General features: G+C 46.2%; 1 protein-coding gene across 4 annotated transcripts in view; it reads left to right on the plus strand.

The window, feature by feature from the left end:
• The first annotated feature begins 4,558 nt into the window (after positions 1 to 4,558).
• The window catches only part of DECR2 (2,4-dienoyl-CoA reductase 2), an 84,139-nt gene continuing 63,203 nt past the window's right edge, over positions 4,559 to 25,494 (plus strand). For 2 of the 4 annotated variants that reach the window (XM_085628389.1, XM_085628388.1), the window contains exon 1: positions 4,559 to 4,683. In XM_085628389.1, coding sequence (XP_085484515.1) covers positions 4,630 to 4,683 — 54 coding nt within the window. In that variant the 5' untranslated portion in view covers positions 4,559 to 4,629. Of the gene's footprint in view, positions 4,684 to 19,823; positions 19,982 to 25,494 lie in introns of those variants that run through there. The other 2 variants (XM_085628387.1, XM_085628386.1) reach the window with 1 other exon arrangement.

The following is a 25,494-nucleotide window of genomic DNA, read 5'->3' on the forward strand; positions in this document are numbered from 1 at the left end:
CCTTTCGGCACCTGCATTTTAGAACTGCCGGGGCTGAGCACCAGCAAGACCCTGCCCACTTAAAGCCCTGCCTCCTGAACGCTCTCTTGGTATCCCTGATGACAGGCGCGGCTGGTGACATTTGAAATTAGTGGGGCGTAAAGGTTTGGGATGAGTGGCTGTTGGTGTGCTCGCACGGCGAGCAAGCCCGACCGTCATAAGGTAGAACCCCCCCTTTGCCAAGATCGAACTTAGGCCCTGGCAGCAATGCAGAGCAAAGACAGTCTTAAACATGGAGGCCAACATTACTAGTACCAGCAAAACTGCAAGCAAGCCCACTGACATGCCAAGGAACACAACGCAGCAAGTTGCATGAAATGCCCGACGTTGTACCCTGAATAGGTCTGGTTTCACTCTGAATGTTGCCTTCTAGCCCATGGGGTGCTCTATGTGGGCTCTGCAGGAATCAAAGCTGCAAAGCGTACCACGGAGAGCAGGGCCACGTGAGACTTTCAGGAACCGACAGATTGCACCGCATCCTGACTGAGCCTAGCATCCGTCGAGCCCTCAGCCCCCCTCAATCCAGTGCTCCAGTGCCAGGTGTGCACGATTCGTTCGAAATATTGGGGAGCTGTTGTAGCACCAGCGCCACCCTCAACTTCCAACATTGGGCTGACTTACACAATCCCAGAATGGAAAGGGCGTCTGGTCAGTGTCCACAGAAATGACTCCAGACAAATTAGCATCAGAAATATGGGATAAAGTTACAAATAACACCCCGTCTCGGCGCAAACAGAAAGTTCAGCCACATGCACAGAAAGGAGGGATATAAACTGTGTCAGCAAACATCTATAACTTACCCAAGTGTTAACTCTAAACATGTACTCAACAGCTAAACACGCAGTGGTCTCTGTGTCTGACACAGCGAGGGTCAGAACTCTAAATCAGCCCCTATATCTTTTTTCAAACGTGAGGAGGAATATTTATGAAAAGATCTGATAACATTTACAGAATGAAAGAAGCCAACATCATTTTGACGCATTTAAGCGTCCCTGTCAGGACAGGATAGCCCAGCACTGCCGAGGCGCCAACCCGGCCAGATTATCCAGCCAAACCTGACCAACCCCAACCCAGCCAAACCACCCTAAAATTAAAAAACACTTACCTGACCAGTGACCGCCTCTTCTCCTGGCCCGCGTTGGCGCCTCTCTGCCCCTTCAAACGGTCCGGAAAACCACGTGACGCAAGTGACTGCAACCCGGCCCTCAGCCAGGATTGGCTGACGGCACCGCCTACTCCTCGCCCGCCGCCTACCCATTAGGAGACCGAGGGGCTCCTAATGGGCATGCGCAAGGCAGCAAAAACACAAGTACGCATGACTGGGCACGGAGTAAAAATTAAGCTCCATGCCCACTCATGCGCACTTGTGCTGCCTTTCCCAAAGGCGTCTGAAAATGATGTCAGTCAACATGACGCCGGACCGCCCACGGTCCGACGTCATGCTGACTGACATTCACAGAGGAGGGGGAGCTGCGGGCGCGGGCGGGGGGGCTACGCTCCCACGCCCCAATGGACGCACCGCCGCTGCCTGATGAAGTGTGCCGCACCCGCGATGGGCTAACGTGGGAGTGAGTTTCTATGGATTAAATTCTAATTCTAATTACTAATAGGGTGACCAACCGTCCGTAAATTTTACGGACCGTCCGTAAATTGGACCTCACGTCCGTTGTCCGTGAGGATCCCTTTTACGGACGCCTTTTGTCCGTAATATTGGATCCTTTAGGGAGCAGTGCTGCTCCCCTGCGAAAGGCCTCAGCTCCCTGATGTGGCCGCCTCGCACTCCTCTGAGCACAAGAGCAGCCCCACCCCGCCCATTGTCATTCTGCATGCAGCTGATTACCACATACAGAATGACAATGGGTCAGTCTGGGCTGGCACAGCATGTGGCTCCAGCCTCTGTCTAGGGCAGGGCATTCTGTCACATGGAAGTGCAAAAACGCCCATGCTGCTGCTATGTGAGAATCCAGTTAATCAAAGGAAGGCGGTGAAAGAAGTTCAAAGGAAAGGATTATAGTTCTTTCAGAGTCTCATCATTTTAGAACTCACACATTTTCAATATTATATTCAAGGAAGCCATGGTTGCTGCTTTTTTGTTTTACGCAACTAACAACCATTGACAAAGCCAATAGTTCTGGCTTGTTGTAGGTGTAACGTTACTTGTTCTAGGTGTAACATTACTTGTTGTATTATATATCTGGCTGCAATGACAGAAGCAACAAAAATACCAGACGGGCAGCACATTATACTAAGCACAGATTTTTTGCTTAGGTGTTTTAAGCCACGCCCTTAATTACATCAAACTCCCCCTTTGGAGAGACCCCCCTAGATTTTTTCATCCCACTTAAAGCTCTGGAAACACCATGTCACAGTTGCCTCACGTCCAGGTACTGTGCATCATGCATTACTCATGCCTTCCACTTTTTCAGATTGCCTATGTGCAGGGGCATAGTGAACCCTCCCCAACCTCACCCCTTGCTTTAGGAACTACAGCGAGGGGGGGGGGGAGTTCTTGGTGGGTCTCTTCACTCTCTGCAACTCTGCAGACAAAGTCTCACCACATAATGTGAAAAGCTGAGTAAGTAAGTGAAGGGCTGGGTGGATGGATGGATGGCTGGATGAGTGAAATGATGGAAGGATGAGTGAAAGAGTGGATGATAGGCGAGTGAATAGGTGGATGGATGAGTGAAATGATGGATTGATGAATTGATAAGTGAAAGGGTGTCTGGATGGAAAGATGAGTGAAAGGGTGGCTGTAAGGATGAGCGAGTGAAAGGGCGGGTAGATGGACAAAAGGATGGATAGATGAGTGAAGGAGTGAAAGGGTGGATGGATGAGAGAAAAGATGGATGAGTGAAAGGATGAATGAGTGATAGGTTCAATGGATGGATTCATGAGTGGATGAGTAGATGGATGGGTGGATGGAAGGATGGATGGCTAAGTGAAAGGGGGATGGAGAGAGGATGGGTGAATGGATGACTGAACGGGTGACTGGGTGGATGGATGAGTGACTGGGTGGATGAATGAGTAAGTGAAAGGATGGTTGGATAGGTAAATGGCTGGATGAGTGAGTGAATGGATGGGTGGAAGAGTGGATGAATGAGTGTACGGATGGATAGGGTGAAAGGGTGGATGGATGGATAAATAATGGATGGATGAATAAAAGGGTGAATGGAGGGATGGATGAGTGAAATGATGGATAGTAGGATACTTGATGGATAGGTTTGCAAATGGATGATTATGGACATGGATGGGCACACAGATGGAAGGACAGACTGAATGGTGAAAGACTGAATGATGGATGAAAGTATGATTACACATTGTAAGCCCCATTATCTTAAGCAACATTTCCTATACATTGACTTTCACATTTAGGAGTCATTGTCTCTGTACAATATGTGTGTGTTGTAAGTAACCCTGGGCGTAGCTCGCGTAGTAGCACTACGCGTAGCTACGCGAAGTGCACTTCGCACTACGCAGTTAGCGTACGCGTAGCTACGCTAACTGCGTAGTGCACTGTGCAAAATTCTGTTCGCACTGATTGCACAGTGCCGGATGCTTGTCCGCACTGTGCCATCAGTGCAAACCGCATCTTGCACAGTGCAACAGTCGTTTCCCGCCGCTCGAGGAGATTTCTACTCGAGCGGCAGCTTTCTCAACGTGTACTGGTAGTTTCTCATCGCGAGCAGTCGTGAGCATACGCGACCACTCACAATGAGAAACCTGACCCCCCGCGTTGAGAATCTCGCTGAGAGGTTTATTTTCCACGCTCGCAATCGGCAACTTGATGTTGCTGATCGCGAACGAGGAAAAAGTCTCGCCGGGATGTCATTTTGCCTGCTCGCGGTCGCCAACTTGCCGTTGAGGACCGCGAGCAAGCAAAAAATGACCGCTGCACTATGCTACACTACGCGTGTTTGCACTGTGTTATGTGCAATTCGCGTAGTGCGAAGTAGCGCAAACTGCGCGAGCGTAGCGTAGTGCTTCGCCCAGGGTTAGTTGTAAGGCACTCTGACACTCTGCCCTACATACTTGGGATGAGTAGCACTATAAAAAGAAATTAAATACACATGAGAGAGGGTCTATGTGAAGATGAGGGGTGCCATTGGAGGGTGGTGGCGAGGCCAGACTGGCAGCACCGGGCATCGGGCGGTTTTGTTTCCACAAAAAGACATTTGCATAAAGCTGCGCGCATACTGAAAGACCATGAAGTGCACAATTGTCTCAACCTAATATAAACTTATTTTCACTTGTACTTAAGTGGTTGTCGATTTACTTACTTCTATACTATTGCGCAGCCTCCTCTGATGTGTCTGTCAAACTTACCTTTTGTCCTGAATTTTGACCCTTTGTCCTGAATTTTTACACTCCCAGTTCTGAATTTGCACCCATGCCAGTTGGTCACCCTAATTACTAACCTTGGAAACAAACAACCGGTGCTCGTGTAAAGCGCTCTGATACCTTCGGGTCGAGTTCGCGCTGAATAAAACTGCAAAAAAAGAAACCCAAAAACAAAAATTCCCAGGAGTCCCACAGAAATCCAGCTGTACTCCATTTCCCAGCATGCCTTGATCCCTCTGACGCGCATGCGCGATGCTGGGAGTTTCAAAGTCCTCGGAAGCATTTGAGCAGGTACCGAGAATGGAGGTGAGCAGGGGCTTTGAGGGATGGCAGAATTATGGGCCAGGGGGTTGAGGATTATAGCGTACAAAGCTAACGATTATTTTAGCCGTGGCGAAATGTAGCTCTACTTTCTGGCTGTCAGTTCGTGCTGCTGCGCCTCTTCTGTTTCCCCGCAGCCCCCTCTTCTGTATATCACTTATCCCGGAGCTCCCCGTCTCCCCTCGCTGTAGTCTTTTCTTCCACTGTATCTTCCGAGCTTCCGAACCGCTCTTTTCCCACTCTTCCACCTCTTACCTGCCTGTCGGTGCTTGCTTTCTTTTGTGCTCCTTCACTTCTCCTGCACAGCCGAAGGGCAGGCTGATTAGTGACGTTAAGAGATTCAGCAGAGCTCTAGAACAGGCTTTGCTTGTATTGTAATTGCAGGAAGTTACCCGGAGCCTCTGTAATGCCAGCCCCATGCCTGCCGTTGATTGTGATGTAGGGTGCTACAGGGTCAGGGCAGGTTCGGATTGGGTTTCAAATTCGGCCCAGGCACCCCCCATAAAAGTGGCCCATATTACGGGATCACGTCGGTTTATGAAACCGCATTTGACTAATCTAATTGCGCTTATTTTTAGAGAAATGTTTGACGTTAAGTAGCTGCCAGTTTGTATACACAAAGTCCAAAGTTCAGTTTCAGCTAAGAGAACAATTTAGAATTAGCAGCAAAGGGCAGTAAGTATCAGCCAGTTCATATACAAAACAGTCCAAAGTTCAATTTCGGCTAAAAAGTTCAATTTGGAATTAACAATAAGAAAAAGGAATAACTAAACATATCCAAACCTGTGCAAGAAGCAATTCAGTAGCAACCAGTTCATGTGCAAAATACATCCACAATCCCACTACAGTTACGTTTTGAAGTTAACATCAAGGACATAGTGGGAAACAAACGCAACATATCCCTATTGTGCAAACCGAAGTAAATAGTTGCCAATCATTGTGCAAAATACAATTTGAGAAAGGACGAGATACTAATACTTCGTAGGATGACAACAAACAAGGGGGTTGGCTACCCAATTAAAAGAATATGTAAAAGGTTTAAAATATATACATAAACTACTTAAAATAATTTAAAAGTTTTACACACACTGCTTCATTATTTGGACAAAAGAGATAGTCTTGGGCTGATGCTACATTTTTAACACAATTTTGTAAAAACATCGGCCGAAGCCAACGATGACGACTCGAAGCCAATACCGGACATACAAATAAAACATGGTCCAGGGTCTGAATGCTCAGCTTACACAAGTTACAAGTTTTTCCATTATTCAAATTCTGGATATAAAATGAGCAAACGTCGAATTTTGTGTTATAAATTCCAAAATAAGTATTTTTGTGCAATTCTCGGAGAGTTCGTCCTGGCTATTAGCTTTAATCTTTCTTTAGAATTGCAAAATTTAACATCTCTATGAAAGCTAATTTTGGCACTTAAGGTTTTAGGAGAGATTTAAATCCAGATGGTGGTTGGGTGAACACTGATTCTTCTTGTATACCAAAGATTTGTAGTGCCAATGAAAAATCATGGTAAAAAGAGTAATTACCTGCCTTAACATCGAAGATTTCATGACACATGAGACCTCTTAATGAATCTGGGTCGCTATTTTTTAGCTGATATCCCCAGCGTAGAACCCTGGATAAACCTTGGATATAGGCGCTTATCAAGCCAAATTCCAATCTAATTGCTGCAGTTGGAACAAACGTGTTAAAATTACAAATTTTACGTAGTATTTGTCCTTCAATCCTAACTAAAAAAATCCAGTCCTTTACAGGAATTTCCCTTCTGATCAATATGTACTTTAAACAGTAAACAAACGGTGCACACAGTTTCAAATGTGGTCTAAAGCTGCTTTATTGATCATTGACAGCTAATTAAAACTAAACGAAGGTAGAAAAGCTTTGTTAAGAAAAAATACTGACGTTTTCATTATTGTTTAAAGAATCCTCTTTCATTATAATTAAGGTTACCAGTTTTAAAGATTTTTTTACAAATAGAAAACAATATTTGTCTGTATGCATTTCTTTTTTTAACGTCGGAAAAACACTGAAAAATTGGGATTCCTTTAAGTGACTCTTCGTGTTGTCTTTCATGAATTCCTGGCCAACAGCTGAGCAGATAGATGACACGGGGTTTAAAAAAAGCGGATGAAGTTTACTTATCAAATGGCGTATGTCAACATAATGCTAAAATGTATCTGTGGGAGTAATGTTATGTTCTATTTGACTGCTCAATTTGCTAAAACACGACAGGCTTCACAGCAAGAGTGCATGTTTATCAGGTAAATGTCGAAATATACAATTTTACAGCTTCATTTATTCACAAAATACATATGGATGAATGCATTCGGAAATGTAAAAAAAAAAAAAATACCATAAACCTGGGAGCCCTAATTATATCCCAGCCTTTGCGTACTCTTAAAACATGAGCAAACAGAAGGTTATTTTATATTGTAGGTTGATATAGCGAGAATTCGGCCAAAGGGCAGCAATTATATGAGCACCAATCACATTACAGAAGATCAAATTAATTTTTATTTTAAACCTTTGGTAATTAATTCATTTGGCCAGAATCGCAGGATGTTGAGCTGAGGCTGGGACTTGAACCTATTTCCATAGGTCCAAATTCGGCAGCTCTCACCCTAACATTAGATCCTCTCAATTTTCCTCTCTGGGAAAAGTGCCTCACAGTGAGGCCCATACAAACATACACCCCTTTCTACCAAGCCCTGAAGGACTGGTACTGAGGTGCCAACAACAGGCCCTCAGCGAAGCCGCTTCACTTACTCTTCCCTGCCTATAGACTCAGGGCGATGGCCTGGCAAGGGAGGGGGAAAGAAAAGCACAGAGCTGAGGTGATGATGGCCCTATGGCCACATAACCTGCCCCCAGTCTGGCGCCTCAGTTTAACAGCACAACAGGGGAGTGGGACACTGCTTCTGGATGTCTGCTCTGGCCCCAAAGGGGCCAAGCTAAGACTGCAGCAGCCAGAGCAATACCGGCCAAGCAACGTTGCTTCAAACCACCCACTCCGAGCCTTCCTGCTCATGATGCTGGCCCCACATTACATTGGCCTTGCGGGGAAGAGACAGTAAGGCTCTGTAGGCCGGTGGACAGAGCTCCTGACAAAAACCGGTCCACAGCTGACCCTTAGGCACTGGCCCGATGCCCGACTGCCCGCCTTCCCAATCTCCTCTGAAAGATATTGCAGAGCCACAGGACAGGCTAGGTAGTACCACTGCTTGTGGTATTGTAGAGCCACAAACTGGGTCGCAACAAAACGGAAGTACTCATCATGGGCCCAGACGCCTGGAATGACACCTGGTGGCCCCCGCCCTCAGACGTCCGCCTACCCCCGCGGACCACACACGCAACCTGGCATTCATCCTGGACTCAGAGCTCAAAATGGACCGCCAGATCAACTCCGTCTCGTCCTCCTGCTTCCACACCCTCCGCCTCCTACGTAAGACCTTCAAATGGATCCCCCACGAACACAGAAAGACCGTCACTCACGCCCTGGTCACCAGCACTCTTGACTACGGCAATGCACTCTATGCCGTAATAAACAAAAACCTCACACGCAAGCTACAGAACATCCAAAACGCCACCGCAAGACTGGTCCTCAACCTGCCAAGACACTGCCACATCTCCCAGCACCTGCGAACACTCCACTGGCTCCCCATCGAAGCTAGAGTCACCTTCAAGATGCTAACCCACGCTCACAAGGCCCTCCACGACACCGGACCAGCATACCTGACCAACCAACTCGAATTCCACGCACCCCAAAGGACCCAACGATCACCCCAGCTCTCCTACGCTGCGGTCCCCCGCACCAGAAAGACCAGATCGGGAGGCCGCTCATTCTCCTTCCTCACAGCCAGAGCCTGGAACGACCTTCCACTCCACCTCAGACAGATAACATCGCTCCCCATCTTCGCAAGAAACCTCAAAACCTGGCTCTTCGACAGACCCCCCCCCCCCCCCCCCCATTGATGGACTGGAACCTGCGAACCCCCCCCCCCCTCACACCCCCAGCGCCTTGAGACCTTTACGGGTGAGTAGTCGCGCTTAACAAACACCTGATTTGAAGTATTGCTGTATTGAGGGTGGGAACCCTACTGCGGAATCTACATTCTGTAGAGCTTCAGGGACAGACCAGGTATGCTCAGATGTGCGAGATGCTAGGGAGCAGAGGGACAGGCTGGGTATTGTTCTTGCTATATAATACTTTGCAACCCAAGAACTGCCTGTTTGTTGTTGTTCAAGAGATATAGCTCAGCCCAGAACAGGCGTGGTGGTGTCACTGAAGAAGTTAAGTACTGCTGGACATCAGTACATCACAGCATAGAAGCAAGCCTTGTTTTGTAAGTGCCGGCCAGGTCACAAGTCAGTGATGGACGCAAGTGTACGGAGTCTACTCACTGTTTTTAGAGGATTTACTCTGTTTCCCTTTAGCCAGAGGCCAAGAGATGCTGAAACGTGTTTGGTTCATTACCTTGTTCCTCACCACGTGTCTGCTCACATTTCTTTTTCTCCTGATAAACGTTTGTTTCGAGAACACATGTAATGCCACTACAGGGCTTTTATAATATCACTGTATAAAGAAACAGCATGTGCTTAACTCACTGAACTTTTTATTCTATAAATCTCGTTTAAAATGTAATTGCAAACTCCAACACATTTGTTTAAAACATTTTTTTTTTTTAATTGTTACGTTCAGCCATTTCAAAGCTCGTTTAAACATTTATGTGAGGTTCCTATATGTGACTCACAAAAAGTAAAACTGACTTCAAAGATGTTCTTTCCACGTTTTTCTGCGAGTGCAGTCATTTTTAGGTTTTGGCTGCACAGCGCTTGCAAAATCTCTTGTATTTAAAAACAAGCATTTGCAATGTAATAGGTCTCACATTTGTGAGAGTTAGAGATATTGGCGTTGTAAATGATGATGTATTTTACCTATGTTTTGGTTTGGAGTGGAAGTGTGGAGTGGAATTATGTGGGTTGTATTGGAATTGTTAGTTGTGGAATTATGTAGGGTGGAATTTTGTGATGTGGAGTATATTTATGTAGTGGAATTGTGTGATATGGTGAACAGATAAGGATGAGAACTGTCTAGAATAGATAGGAAGATAGAGAATATTGTAACTGTCTTACACAAAATACAAAATCAAATATAAAAGCATGTTGCTTCTCAAACAATATATGTGAATATAATATATTATTCCTTATGCCAGGCATTGTTAAAATGTAGAAAGGAACAAATTATGAAGTAATATAAACTTCACAAAATGTGCTGTTTATGCCACATAATTCATCTTTCATCAACACTGAAGTTATTGAACACTTCTGCATTTTTTTTTCCTAAACATAAATACATATTTTTAGATAAGTGCTGCCTTTCATCGTGCACCAACCCACATAAATATACAGATGATAAATAAACCAAAAACATGTTTTGTAGGCAACAGCACAATATAGTAATATACAACTGCTACAATGTAGCGGTGATGAGATAATTGTGCAAGCAATATATCCACACGCTCACATTTGCACATGAATAATAAAAACACCCAAAAAACACAGGAGCTTTTTCAAAAATCACAATAACTAATTAGGGATAAAGCCTATTGTAACTTATAATAATGCCGCAAAAACGGCAATATGGCTTTATATGTAAAAGAAATATAAAGTCATGTAAACAGTTATGCTAATGCGCTCTTTAACCCCTTGAGTGCCCATGACGAGATGGTCTCGTCATGGGCCGCGGTTGCGCTGAGCCCATGACGAGACTATCTCGTCATGAGCCCCGCCCGCTAATGAAACGCCCGGCACAGGGCGTGGAAGGGCGGGGCACTCAAGGGGTTAATAGCGTAGATCTTTCCTTTCACAACAAAAGGACAAAACTATTCAACATTCTTCTGGCATTGCAGATTCGTGGTCGTATCTTTAACGTTTAAAAAAAAAAAAAAGGTCAAAAGTGAGCGCAGTACAATATGCTTACATGCCAAACATAGCCTATAGAGGTAGAAATGCGCTTTTAACCTTTTTAAGCCACTAAAAGAAACATTTTAAGCACCGACCAACACAAAATTAGCAAATCAGTAAGTGTTCAGTGGCAGAAGTCAGTTGAATACTTTGTTTGTTTAAAACGAGACAGCTATGTTCCACTAAAGGCACAAGGCAGTAGAGTTGTTGAAGCCTGTTTGGACAGATATGCACCCAATATGTTAACAGGCTGCATCCCGAGTGTGGATGGCAGGTAATGAGCAGTGGCCCCAAATTCCCCCCCCAAAATGTCTGGAAGCAGAACGTCCTGCTCCATTTGGCTGTAAACACTAATAAATAATGCAAAGGGAAAGGACTACAAGGGAGAGAGCATGTTGCTTTAACTAAAGTATATATTATAGATTTGGGAGATGGAGAAGTGCTGTGCAGAAATGGGAGTTAGGAATGCTGCTATATAAAATAAAAGTAATGTGTGGATACGTAGTGGAGGGAAGTGGTGTAGGGGAAGGCAGGGGGAGTTTTAGTAAAGTGCAAGCAGCGTAGCCAGGAAAAGGGCGGAAAGAAAAACAAACATGTTGAAAAGTTGTACTTTTATTTAATAATAAATTTACTTAGCTTGCTGTAGCATGTGTAGCTCACTGGTTAGAGGAGGCATACCCTGAAGCAGAGGTCAGACCCGGGACCAGGGTTCAATTCCCGACGCGGCAGGGTCCGGAGCCCAATTGTCCACGGACTCGATAATTCTCGCTTCGGTGCCCACTCTAAGCACGAGTTCACACTATGCAGCTCTGGGCAACAAGCTTGCTTAATCTCCACAACGGCCCCCCCGCGGCGGGATGCCTGGCTTTCACCTTGGGGATGCCCAGTACGGGTTATCTCACAGGGAAAAACCAGGACGGGTTCCCAATGCAAGCGCCAAGATGCCCAAGGGTAAGTTGAGCGCTATATAAGAACACATAATAATAATAATAATAATAATAGTTGCCGTTTTACATACTGAATTGGACGCGCCAGCAGATATTTCACAATTAAATGCACACTCCGGGGCGAGGGTGGTGCTAGGGGAAGGGAGGGGGAGATTAGATAAAGTGCATGCTGCACTGAGAGTTTTGTTGTTGCAGTTGGGATGGACCGGAGGTTTCCTTTTTCAAATTGTTAATTCTTGCTCATGCATTTTTAAAAAAGCAATAGTTTTTTAGCCCTAGTACTTTCCACTTTTGATTATTTTATTACTGTCTCTGACATTTCCCTATAGAAATATTTGGGTAATTCTAACGCACCGTGTGTGAGAGCTCAGCTGAAGAGCAGTTCTCTTATTTAATGTGTAGTTTAATTAGCTGTCTCTGCCGCCCTTTGGAAAGAGCTGAACAGGCCTGCAGCTATTTTACAATGTTATGCATTGTCTGGGGCGGGAAGTGTTGTTGGGGGAAGGTACAGGGAGATTATGTGAAGTGTAAACAGTGCTGTGGCGAGGAGAGGGGGGTAAGGAAAACAAATATGCTGAAAGCAGTCTTCTTATTTTAGTAGTAGCTCCCTGGTAGCATGTAGCTGCCAAACTTTACAGACAGCTCGATATGGCTGTGGCCATCTCATGCCGCTCCGGGTGGGAATTGTTGGGGGGGGGAAGTACGGGGAGATTAAGTGGAGTTAAATCTGCCCCCTGCAAGGACCAAGCTGTGGCGATGAGAGGGTGGAAAGGAACTTGTGCCTCGCTGATCCTTATTATAGGAAAATAAAAATTATCTGCTGAATAGGCGCATGGGCGCCATTGCCAGTGGAAGCCACTTTGTGGTGTAGAGTTCATAGGGATGTGAGCACTGAAATCCGACTATTATGGCTGCACCATATCCCCATCCAGACTGGTTGGGATGGTTCTAGAGTCCCAGATCACACAGATAAAGCAATGTCTGCGGGACTTGAAAAAGTTGCAGCCGCACAAGGGGAGTCGCATGTCCGGTACCAGGTGCGGGAGGCAGTGGGTGAAACATAAGCACATAACTGCACTAAAAAGGTGAACCACAAACGCACCAAGTAATAACCACCTACTGAATTCAAACTACTCCTCTCAGATGTTGAATACAGCGTGCTCACACCCTTGCTGCTAATTTATTTGGTCCTTGAGCCTGCCGTGAGGGGAACGGCCAGCGTTGGGGGCATTCTTGACTTTCACCCTTGCTCACCTTATCTCTGACATCGCCGCCGTGAGGGGAGCGGCCCTGGGAAGACTACATCCCCCAGAGCTCACAGCGCCTGGCGCTCGCCGCAAACGTTATCAGGCAGTGCCCGGGACCCATTTAAGGCTTTCAGTAGTCCCGCTGCGTGGGACGTGCTCACACCCTTGCTGCTAATTTGTTTGGTCCTTGAGCCTGCCGTGAGGGGAACGGCCAGCGTTGGGGGCATTCTTGACTTTCACCCTTGCTCACCTTATCTCTGACATCGCCGCCGTGAGGGGAACGGCCCTGGGAAGACTACATCCCCCAGAGCTCACAGCGCCCGGCGCTCGCCGCAAACGTCATCAGGCAGTACCCGGGACCCATTTAAGGCTTTCAGTAGTCCCGCTGCGTGGGACGTGCTCACACCCTTGCTGCTAATTTGTTTGGTCCTTGAGCCTGCCGTGAGGGGAACGGCCAGCGTTGGGGGCATTCTTGACTTTCACCCTTGCTCACCTTATCGCTGACATCGCCGCCGTGAGGGGAACGGCCCTGGGAAGACTACATCCCCCAGAGCTCACAGCGCCCGGCGCTCGCCGCAAACGTCATCAGGCAGTGCCCGGGACCCATTTAAGGCTTTCAGTAGTCCCGCTGCGTGGGACGTGCTCACACCCTTGCTGCTAATTTGTTTGGTCCTTGAGCCTGCCGTGAGGGGAACGGCCAGCGTTGGGGGCATTCTTGACTTTCACCCTTGCTCACCTTATCTCTGACATCGCCGCCTTGAGGGGAACGGCCCTGGGAAGACTACATCCCCCAGAGCTCACAGCGCCCGGCGCTCGCCGCAAACGTCATCAGGCAGTATCCGGGACCCATTTAAGGCTTTCAGTAGTCCTGCTGCGTGGGACGTGCTCACACTCTTGTTGCTAATTTGTTTGGTCCTTGAGCCTGCCGTGAGGGGAACGGCCAGCGTTGGGGGCATTCTTGACTTTAACCCTTGCTCACCTCATCGCTGACATCGCCGCCGTGAGGGGAACGGCCCTGGGAAGACTACATCCCCCAGAGCTCACAGCGCCCGGCGCTTGCCGCAAACGTCATCAGGCAGCGCCCGGGACCCATTTAAGGCTTTCAGTAGTCCCGCTGCGCGGGACGCGTGCGGGCAGCGCCCGGGCAAAGCCCGGGCCAAGGGCGGGCCCGTCCTTGCCCGGCAGTGACCGATGGTGACCGGGCTGGGCTCTCCCTCTTGGTTTTGGGGTTTGTCATTTGTGTGCAGGTTGTGGTCAGTTCATACGTAGAGATTTGGTGACTTAGTGAGGCTATATTTGTCTTACTGGGAGTTGGGGTAACCCAGTCATAACATAAGTGCACTAGTGCTAAACCAATAGGTATCATGAGTAAGAGGACAGCCGAAGGAAGACTGGTGGGGACCCTGGATGACTACCTGACAAGGGCAGAGTCGGTAATCAATAATAAGATTCAAGCAGTGGAGAGAAGATTATCTCTAGACCCATTTACGGTGCTATCAGCTCCTCAGCCTGTGGATGCGCTGGTTACTATTACGAATACTGGGTCTGTTAATTGTCCTACGGTGGACCTAGCTTGTTTATCTCCTAGGTCAGGTATTACCGATACCCAGTCAATTGTAGCTAGTCCCCCTAGCCCTGTTATGGTAACAACAAGGGCAAACCAGAAAGTTACTGACCCCAAGTCCAGAGAACCACCTTGTAAGAAACGGAAAGGTAGAGGTCCCAATAAGGTAAATGCCCCAAAGGTACCTGTGGGAAATAGAGGGGTTCAACCCTGTGGGATTCCAACTGTACTTGAAAATAACCCCTCCATGCAACCCCCAATTCAGCAGCTTCTTGAGCCATTAAGCTTATTCCTCAAGGACCAGCTGACAGCCCTTATTCAACCTTTTCTGGGAAAACTAGACCTAGTGGTGACAAGGTTAAACCGTATTGAAGATACCTTGTTAAATAAAATTCCTTCAGCTGTAATTCCACCTGTACCTATCTCTAATTCTATGGCTAGTACTGCAGGTGAAGTGGCTTCTGCTTCTCATTCTGACTCGACCTCAAGGCATTAACCCTCACGATAAAGCTGTAAGCAGAGCAATTCCAAATCGGTCTATGGTTCCCTCTTCTTTCTTGGAAAGGCCTCTACCTGCTCAACAGCTTAGGAAGATTACACAAGGATCTACTGACCAGGCAACAGAGGATCCTGATGTATTAATAAGTTTACATCTTCCCCAGGAGGCCACCCCTTACACAGTTATTTTAGCTAATGTTCCACCACCCCCAGCAGGGTCAAAGGAGCATTGGTCTAACTTAAAAAATAAAGCCCTTCACTTCTTAGGGAATAAACTGGGGGCTAACAATAGTCTGTTTGAAGAATTCAAAATGATTAGAAGGGTCAAATGGATTGGCCACTCCCAAAAGTCCCTGGTAGGGGATTGCGTGGTACTCAGTTTTAGGTCTCCTCTCCTGGTAGAACAAATCTTGGAGAGAGCCTTCTTTGTCGCTTCAAACCCTAACGCAATTATGATCCTACCCCTTGGCTATTTTTATAGACCAGTAAGGGACCCTCTATTTGGCCAGCCCAGAGTTATGAATAATGCTCCACAGCAGTATTTACAGCCTCATGCTCCCATCCCGCTCCAAAATCGCTTTACCGCCTTTTCCTCATTGGAGGAAAATGACTGACTGAGGGAAATCCTAGTCCATTATGAGATTGGGTCAACTGGGGCCTCTGATTCTCTAAGTTTGGCGCAGTCTGTACAATCTCCATCACTGGCTAAAGATGACGAATCAACCGCACCTGGTTTACTTAGTAACCACCCTCTCTCCCATCATAAAGTGGTAAATCGGGAACCGTTTAAAGAGTCTGATTCTTCTAATATTAACATTTCCTCTTGGAATATTGCAGGCTTATTCTCTAGATTAGCAGTACCTGACTGACTGGCTTCTATAGACCAGGCAGATGTTTGGTGTTTTCAGGAGACCTGGTCGTTAGTTCCCTTATTTCGTATAGGGTTTTTGAACTTTTTTAAGCCAGCATCCAAGGATTCTAGAGGCAGACCGGTGGGTGGTTTGGTTATCTGGGTCCGGCAATGTGAAGGCGTTATAGCCGTGGAAGTTCCGCTTGATAATCCTGATATTCTGGCTATCAGGCTTACCTCCACAAAGGGTCTCAATATTCTTATTATAAACATCTATGTTAGAGGTCTCCCAGGTGGCAAATGCTCCCCCACGCTTTTCCTTTTGGATCAACTACTTTCTTCAGTGCCAAATGATGGCCATAGGGTGGTGGCGGGTGATTTTAATACATGTTTTGAGCCCCTGGGAGCTGATGACGGGAAACTGTCTGAAACAGAGGATTCTGTGTGGGGAATCCCCCAGTTGGAATTAATCCCGATTAGGAAATGGACCCAAGCAGCCTTATATATGAAGGGTCTATGCCTTGATAAGGGCCTGAGGGCTGCCAATGGCAGAACGACATCTGATAGGGCAGGGAAGCCGACTTTCAATAATGGCAGAAGCGGGAGCCGAATTGATTATATTTTGGTTAACTGTGAGTCGTGGCCATTAGTTATTGATATGGTGGTGACAGATAGGATTGAAAGCGATCATAATCCCCTGTCGCTAGCTTTACTAGATAATAGCTTCAATACCCCCTCAATAGATGTTGGGTGTGTTGTTCAAGCACAGGCCATTTTGTCTAATGACCAGAGAAGGGTCCGCTGGCCTAAGATTGCAACTAATACTAAGGCACGGGAAACTATTAGGAATGTGGTTAACACTGCCATGGATAAAATAACTAGCTGTGAGTCAGGTGTCTTGTTGTATGACTTTAATATTGAAGAATTAAGGTTCGCTCCTAGTGAGGTGAAGGCCATTTTGAAATCCCTTCCATGTGGTAAAGCTCCTGGCCCGGACTGTATTCCTGCTGACTTATTTAAACAGGACCAGGACGTTTGGATTCCTTATTTGACTACCTTTGCCAATGCTCTGGCTCGTGGAGCATCGGTTCCAGATTCTTGGTTCGGGGCAGAGATTTTGCCGATCTATAAGAAAGGTGATTGCTCTGCCCCGTCCAATTATCGTCCGATTAGTCTCATAGATGCTGCCCAAAAGATTGTTGCTCGCCTTCTTTTGGGTCGTATCCAATCTTGGATTTCTGAAAATGATATTTTAACGCCTCTGCAGGCGGGGTTTCGGTCCCATGTTGGTACTATCGACCAAGCTTTTAGGTTCATTCTATTGTATTGGAAGGAAGTCTTTTTAGGGGGCGGCATGGTTTTTGCCGCCTTCGTAGACCTAAAGTCTGCATTCGATTCGGTCCCAAGATGGAAGTTATGGGAAGTTCTTCGAGCGATGGCCTTCCCTCCTGAGCTACTTAGGCTTTTGATTAGACTTCACGAACATACATATGCCCAGGTTCGTTGGGGTAACCCAGGGGAGGTGACACCTAGATTTGAGGTATCTAAGGGGGTAAGACAGGGGTGTGTACTGGCCCCCACCCTTTTTTCCCTGTTTATCAATGGGGTTACTAACTATTATTCAAGTTTTCCAACTGATGCTCCCTCCCTAGCTGGTATGAAGGTCCCACTCCTCATGTTCGCGGACGATACACTTCTAATTTCCAAAACACGTCAGGGGCTACAGTTAGCACTATCTCGTTTTGAACTGTTTTGTCGCGAACATGAGCTTGAGGTAAATGTGGGGAAAACCAAATTTATGGTTCTTCGGGGAGCCAGACCAGTTAGGGCAAGGGTTGTAATGGAAGGTGCAACACTAGAACAGACATCTACTTTTACTTATTTGGGTGTCACCTTTTCTGATAACCTAAGTTGGAAGCCCCAGATTGATATTTTTGCCCTCAAACATATTCAACTAGGTGGAGCATTGCTTAAGGAACATAGACTTTCGCTCACTAAACCTATGGCTCCTTTGATTAAAATTTACGGTTCCAAGATTCTTCCTGCGGTCATGTATGGTGCCGAACTATGGGGGTTTGGCAAAATAGATTCCCTGAGGGTGGCTCAAAATAAACTTCTTATGTCAGCGGTTGGGTTACCACAATCCTCCCCATGTATACCCCTCCTTTATGACCTAGGTTGCCACCCTGTGGAGGATCTGTTGCGCTATAGGCCCTTGGCATTCTGGCGCCGTCTATGGACTACACCAGAATTGTCCTTTTATGCCAAGGCACTATTGGAAGTCAAAAATCTTGGGGGATCCCTTAGAATCAGCTGGTTGTCAGAAATTAAATCTATTCTGACTGATATGGGGTTGGGTGAACTGTGGTCTAATCCTGAGGCGGCTGTTTTCCCCCCGAAAAAGATTTTTAGGGATACTTATTGGCAGTGGGTCAAAGCTAAGCGCTTTGCCTCTTTAACTGCAGGCCCCCTGACTTTAACATTCCTGACTGTTAAGGACGATCCCTATTTAGAGCCATACTGGGACATAATTACTAAACCATTGGACCGTAAACTTTATCATCAGTTTAGACTTGGCACCTTACTACTACGTTGTTTTACTGAAAACTGGTCTACCCCGGGTAATGATAAATGTCCCCATTGTGAGGACAAGATAGAAACTGTTAATCATTTTTTTTATGTTTGCCCGGAGTATATTCGCCCACGACGGTTGTGGTTACGTCCTGTTTGTTGTAAACTAGGAGTTAGATCTGTACCAACTGCCAGTAGAATGCTGAAATCCGATACCACTAGTTTTGTGATTATCGGCGTGGCGAAATATATCAGCTGGGCATGGCTCTTACGAAATCGGTCTATTTGTCCCTAAATACTGATCTAGCATCTATGTAGTTTGTGATGACATAGATTTTATTAATTCAAGTCATGTAAACCTTGCACATTTAATATTTTTTTATTATTGATGTTTTAGTAAATGAATTATATTTATTGATTTTAAGTATATTAGTCCAAATATATCTGTGTTTTAAATTATGCTTGATGATTTTTAGAATGTCTTTTATGATGAAATATTCGCAATAAAGACTTTTTTGACTTGACTTGACTTGAATACAGCGAGCTGAGCCGCACAAAAAAAAAAGGCGCATGGCCACTGCTGTGAAAGTGAAAGAGTACATGACACGCTGGAAATTAAAACATGCGACTGCTAATGATTAAGTCCGGGGTGTCGGGCTGCTTTAAAAAACATTGGTATTGAAAATCCAAGCAGAGGAAGTGGGATTGAACGCCAGACGAAAGTGAAGCTTCAAAGACGCAGTGTTGTGTTAGGGCTAAATATTAAAGAAGTGGTCGATATTGCTATGCGCTCCTACAGCATGTCACGCCTGCTTCAGCAAGACACTAATTAAGTAAATAGTTCTCCCTAACTGCTAATGAAAGCTTTCGAGTAAGGACACATGTAAGAGGGGGTGTCCTCATGGGAGGAAACAGGGGACAGGGAGGCACTAAGAAGGGAATACGAAGCTATTGACAAATCAAAAGCCATAATTTTCAAAGGACCGGAAGAGGAGCCAATTGTAAAGATGGGCGGAAAATGGGCTGAGCTTAAAGTCCATACCTATAATGCAGTATGGCTCGAAGAGACAGCGCAAGCGCTGCCTAGGCGAGACCTTAAAAAAATCTTTAAAGGGGCTCGGAACCTTCTCAATACTTCTAACCACAAGTGACGGAGGAGCATACTCCACCGGCACAGAGGGGTAAGAGAGGTATTATAAGGAAGTGGATACACCCTCCTAAGTTAACTCCAACAAACGTAAAGTATCCAGAACCATCAAGCTCAAAAATAGACTTACGTGGCATACTCTGCTCGAATGCGTGGAAAGAGGCAACTTCTTTTTGTTAATTAACCCCTATTGGTGTCATGCTTCATCATAGGGTTCACCCTGACTCTAAAGGTCAGGGTGGGCTCGACTGTGTTTCAGGGAGCTCTTAGAAGATATAGGCCTTCTCAATACTTACCTGAATCTGCCATTCCTTGATTCCAGTGTCACTCTAATTTGCATGCTTCGGATTGGCCAGGACGTCATCTGCATGGTGGCTGCTTTCACTTACTGCTCTGCCATTCATGCGTGGCATGGAGCTTTGCCGAAGTACAGCTTCCAGTCACTGGCTACTATCCTTCCACTGCCTACTCTCTCCAAAGGTACTTTCTTTATCATGTACAAACAAGCACTCCATACAAATGCATGTTTGTCATTTTCCTGCACCGCATTGCATTTTAACTTTGAACTCGACCAAAGGTATTGCAGTGCTTTACATGTGCCCCTCTTACATTGCACATGGACACCTAACAAGCCTGTGTTTTATGCACCCTTTTCTTTCCAATTCACAGCATTCTTTGTTGGGAATCCTCCGACCCAGCTGCCTCCCCTCACCCGATGCTACTTCCCCCATTGCTGCTCCTACACCCCCAATACTGTGTACCTTCACTCTGTAGCTGCGGTCGGCTGTCTCAGCTTAATTTGATTCCCCCTTTATGCATTTATTTAGGGCAAACACGACCCAAAGGTATTGGAGGGCTCCACCCTGATGTTTAAACACACCACCCACCCATCCCCTGTCGTTGTTTGGAACGACTCCCCCCAGCTTTAACCCACCATGTCTTGTTTCCTGCTCCAGCGACATCCCTCGTGGCCACCACCCTCCTCCCTCGTGTCTCCCACCCTCCTTCCTCATATCCTTTTTATTTCCATTCAGGGACTTTAATTTTTATTAAATAAATTTGTTTGGGCGCATTTATGTAGTAGAAACTCGACTCGAAGGTATTGGAGTGCTTAACATGAGCACCACTTACGTTACACGGGAACACTTTCATTTTTAAAACATGTTGCACAGCGGTGCTAACTGCTGTTTAACATGGCTAACGTTTTTTTAAGCCAGCGTTCCCTGCTTTTTTTTTTTTTTACTTTCAGCCGTGCTACACAGTAGCTCATTGACAAAACCAATAGAGTTTGCAAGGGTGGAACCTATTGGCTATGCCAATGCTTGTTTTGATGAGCGGTCTAATCCATAGCGTCTGGAAGTTGAATGGGGAAGTTCCGAAGTCTAAGGAATTTGTCTAGGGTAAAAGTCTGTTCTGCGGACAAAGACAGCAAAGTCTAGAACCCTGTGTGATTCTGGCACTAAATCATGAATTTGGCCGCGTAGGAAGAAACTAGGCCGGGCTGTGCATTATAATAATTGTTTAAGCTCTCAACCTCCAGGATATTAAGCTACTGATATCACATTGTTAGGAAAGGTCATGGGAGGACAGGTACCATTACAGTATATCTGAAATTTTGGATAAATCAGAAGTTGTAAAAGTTCAGGCAGAGTAAGCCACCAAGTAAATTGCAAAGAAAGCCTATACAATGAATGAACTGGACTGTGTTTGGACGTTTTACTACTCTGATTGTAATGTAATATGTCAGTCAGTTTACATAAGGAGGCGGGACAGTACAAATTCCACTCCACTCCACTCGTTCTGAAAGCAAGATGCCTTGACCTTTTGCCTAATTTTGTGTAAGAACTATGTCCCAATATATAGTTGCTTAATAGAATAACTAGGTCATCACTCTGCATGTTAAATGCATACTCTGACTGCTGCATTGGAAAAGCTCTCAAGAAAGGAGTATAATTTTAGAACACTACTGAAATTAAAAAAATATTTTGTAATGTTACTAATTTTCACATTTTGTTTCTTTTGAACTTTGCACCTAATTTCTTCACATTCAATTAGAAATAGTCTTGTGAGTGCTAAATGTTCTATAAATGAAAAATATGCGCTATATTTGTGCTATGCTATCATTAAACCGGGCTTACATTGCCCTACATCTTGTTTCAACGTTCAGTGGTGTAGCTGGACCTTTGGCCAGTAATGGCGGTCCCTGCGTTTGCTGCCCTCCTGCGTCCGCATGTAAGAGCAGGGGGGCGGGGAGTGCTGCTGCCGCCCTGTGACGGCTGCAGGTAAGAGTGCGTGGGGGAATGACCGCCCCCCCCTTGCTATGCCACTTTAAAAGTTATCCTATGTCACGTGATATTATTGTTGATTCCAATGTTAAAATAAACGTTGTTAATTTCACATAAGTCAACACAAAAGGTTCTTGGAGAACCGACACCTAAATGTACTAGGCTAAGGACAAATCTTGTTCCTCCTGGTTCTGTTAACATTGTATTAGTTGTACTGTATAGCCAAAACTGGAGAATGATCGAACCATAATGTATTGGTGGTGGGAAAGCCACTGAATATATTCCATGCAGAAATGTTTCCTGCAGACTGTTTCCTATTTGACTAAACTTTTGTGAATCATGTTCCCACTGAATGTATGAACCCCATTGTCTAAAGTACTATATGAGTGTGCATTTCTCTCACAAGTCAGAGAGACCCTGCTCTCTTTCTTAGAAAGTGAATTTATGCTTTAGCTGCCATATTTTATATCCAGTTTTACCCACAGAATCAGCCGTTGGCTTAGTATCTGCACAGTTTTGTAGTGCATTGTAAATGTAAATGTGTATGTGCCACCCCCAACGGGGGGTCTCCTGGCGCTTTTACTCATACCACTGAGGAACCCTTCCTGGCCTTTCCCTGTGAAATGTCCACTCCTGGGCACCCCCATGGTGAAGCCAGGCATCCCTGCGCTGCTGAGGCCGTTGTGGAGATTAAGCAAGCTATTGCCCAGAGTTGCAGCATGGGACCCATGATTAGAATAGGCACCTAGGCGAGAATTATCAGGTCCGAGGAAATTGAATCCAAGACCCGCCGAGGCATTGAACTTTGGTCCCAGGCCAGAACTCTGCTTCAGGGTCTGCCGCTCTAACCATTGAGCCACACTTCTCCCATTGCTGTTAGCTGCCAAAAGATTCACATGCTCTTCATACTGCATCGAGTTAATATTTGTACTGTACAATAATTAAAGCGAGCCTCACTGGGTTAGAGATGTGCTCTGATAATATTATTTGATTTACCCCCGGTTTGTAGGCAACTTATTAATTGTGAAGTAAGACCACGTTTACATTTTAAAAATTGTCACTCCTATGTTTACTCAGAAGAACAAGGTAGGAAATTAAGTCTTATTTTGCTGTCGTTTTCAAACCATGCATCCTCTCCTCCTTGGCTGCTGTTGATGAAATACACATAGGTTGATTGTATAGAACGGTCTGTTCTGTGTATTGCCCACACAGTGGGGAGAAAATGTAAACCCTCAGTTTAGAGTTTTAGGACATGATCGAAAAGAGGAGAGGAAGTCATCATCTGGGAAAGGAATGGCAAATTGTTTGTTGAATGAAAGACCGACTTCTCAAAGACAGGATCTTAAATGAGTAGCCACAGATGAAGTGGCAAGAGTTTGTTGTATTGCGTCCTCATTGTATCTGTTATTAAACACACTTCCTGATGCCTATAGCATCCATACTTGGTACTGACATCTAATTTGAGTAGCTTGTGCCCGATCCCCTGAGAAATGGCAATAAAGCACAGCAGCTAGAAGCATTTACACTCAACAAGCACTATATATGGCTTGGAAATTAAAGCACAGCTTTGGGATTGTGAATCTTGCTCTATTTAATTTTGTCAACACTGAAAAAGTGCTCTTTGAATGCACGAGAAGTGCAGTGCACATTGTACCTAATATTCTCCCAGAGGAGTAATGTGCTTTGCTTTGAAATGAGGGAGCCACTTTTTTAATTCTCTGCATTGGATTTGGAGATATGAGAATGAAGGCCTTCCTGACTATGATGGTACACAGTAAAATCTGACCGTATACAACCAGTCATTTTGAAGTGTTATTGTAAAGATTTGTTTTCATGTCCTTCACAAGCCCTTGTCTGCTTTAAGCTTGCAGGATGAGTTTATATTGGTCTAAGGTCTTCCCGCATTCATGAGACAGGCTTCAGGCTTGAAGAGCGGATCTTAAATGTGGCCTAGAAGAAAAGAGAAGCTGAGCACACTTCTCTACGGACCTAGCTGTGCATTGTCATAGGTCAGTGTGGGAGGGCGGGTCGGATATACAGACGCGGAGGCTGAATATATTTTCCAAGTGAGAATGATTTATTGTCAGACAGGCCACTCTTTGCTATGGGGGTTGGAAAGATATCGGTTCTTGTTCCTGAAGAGGTACTGGGGCCACGCTGGTCGTCGTCTTCTTCCTCAAAGTTGGACCTCAAAGGTGTCTGCTTTGCTTCTTCGGCCGTGGTTGGTTCCTCCCGAAGGCTCATGAAAAGAAGAAACAGGGGGCCGTCAGTGTCAGATTCACTTATTGTAAGGGTTACTTTAACCGTCACCTCACCCGTGGTTCTGTGTGGGTTGGTCCTGTTACTGGGAACACCGTGCCTCCACTTTGTATATTAAGAAAAGACCAATAGTAAGGGGAGGGTATATCCTCTACTTCACCCTAGACTCGGGTAATTCGGCTCACGCTAAGAAAGAAAAAAAAGAAAATGGACCAAAGGGTCGTGCGGGGAGTGGTACGTCTGGTGAGGAGGATTTGTGTCCGGTTGCTTGATATACAAGACCCGCCAGACCCATCGGTGTTCAGGGAAAGCACGAAGGGATACGCAGGACAACAAAAAACAGTGCAGGGGGAATAAACTACCCGTGCCCCGGGATCCCACCCGTGCCGGTTCCGCCCTACCCACCCTCAGTGTCCTCCCTCTGCCCTCTACCCTACCAGCCTTTCCCCTGGAGTGTCGTTACTCACCCGGCCCCGCCGCAACTCTCCAGAGCTGCGGCCGCTCCACAGCCTCCTCCGGGGGACACCACCAGTCCTCACTCCAGAACTCCTCCGGCTCCTCCGCCTCGGTCTCGTCCTGGTCCGGTTCGCGGTTGTTCGTCTCTTCTTCTCCCTGCTCTGCTCGCGTCGTCCTTCCTCTTCCTCCTGCTCCGCTTCGAGACCCTACGTCCTGGGTCAGGTCTCCTTTGAGTGGTGGAGCCGGACTGCTTCCGGGGTCAGCCCCTCCCTCGTGCCGCGTCAGGTCCGTCTGCAGGAAGAGAGGAAAGGGGGGTGTGGTAGACGGACGATTCGGTACTACGTTTCGAGACCTACGCTGTCCCTCTGGCGTTCGTATTCCCCGTACACCAGGTGAGACAGGGGTTGGACATCGTGGCCCCGGCCCCACCTCCTCACATCCCCTTTCCCTTGCTGTCTTACTACTAGGTCCTGAGTCTTGGGGATATCGTGACAAAAAGTCCGCGTTCCCTTGTTCCGTTCCCTTACGATGTTTCGTTTGGAACCTATAGGGCTGTAAGGCAAGGAACCATCTCATGACCCTTTCGTTGTTGCCTTTATTTCGGGATAACCACTCTAAGGGGGCGTGATCTGTATAGAGGGTGAAGTCTCGCCCTTCGAGATAATACCGTAAAGTCTCGATTGCCCATTTAATCGCCAGTGCTTCTTTTTCTATCACGGCGTATCTGCTCTCTCGTGGGAATGTTCAGGACCTTAGACACAAAAGGAGTCCCTTGATCCGTAAGGATCTCTTTCGGGAACCCTACTTGGGAGAACACCTTAATCATGGCACTAGCGATGTTGGTAGCGTTAGGGCGGCGTAGGGCAATTGCTTCCGGGAAACGGGTGGCATAGTCGACAATGACCAGCACGTATCGACACCCGCTCTTGGAGGGCAATAAGGGACCAATGATATCCATCCCTACTCTATGGAATGGTTCGTCTATGATGGGCA

The sequence above is a fragment of the Triturus cristatus genome, chromosome 10, assembly GCF_964204655.1.
Source record: "Triturus cristatus chromosome 10, aTriCri1.1, whole genome shotgun sequence".
NCBI lineage: Eukaryota > Metazoa > Chordata > Amphibia > Caudata > Salamandridae > Triturus > Triturus cristatus.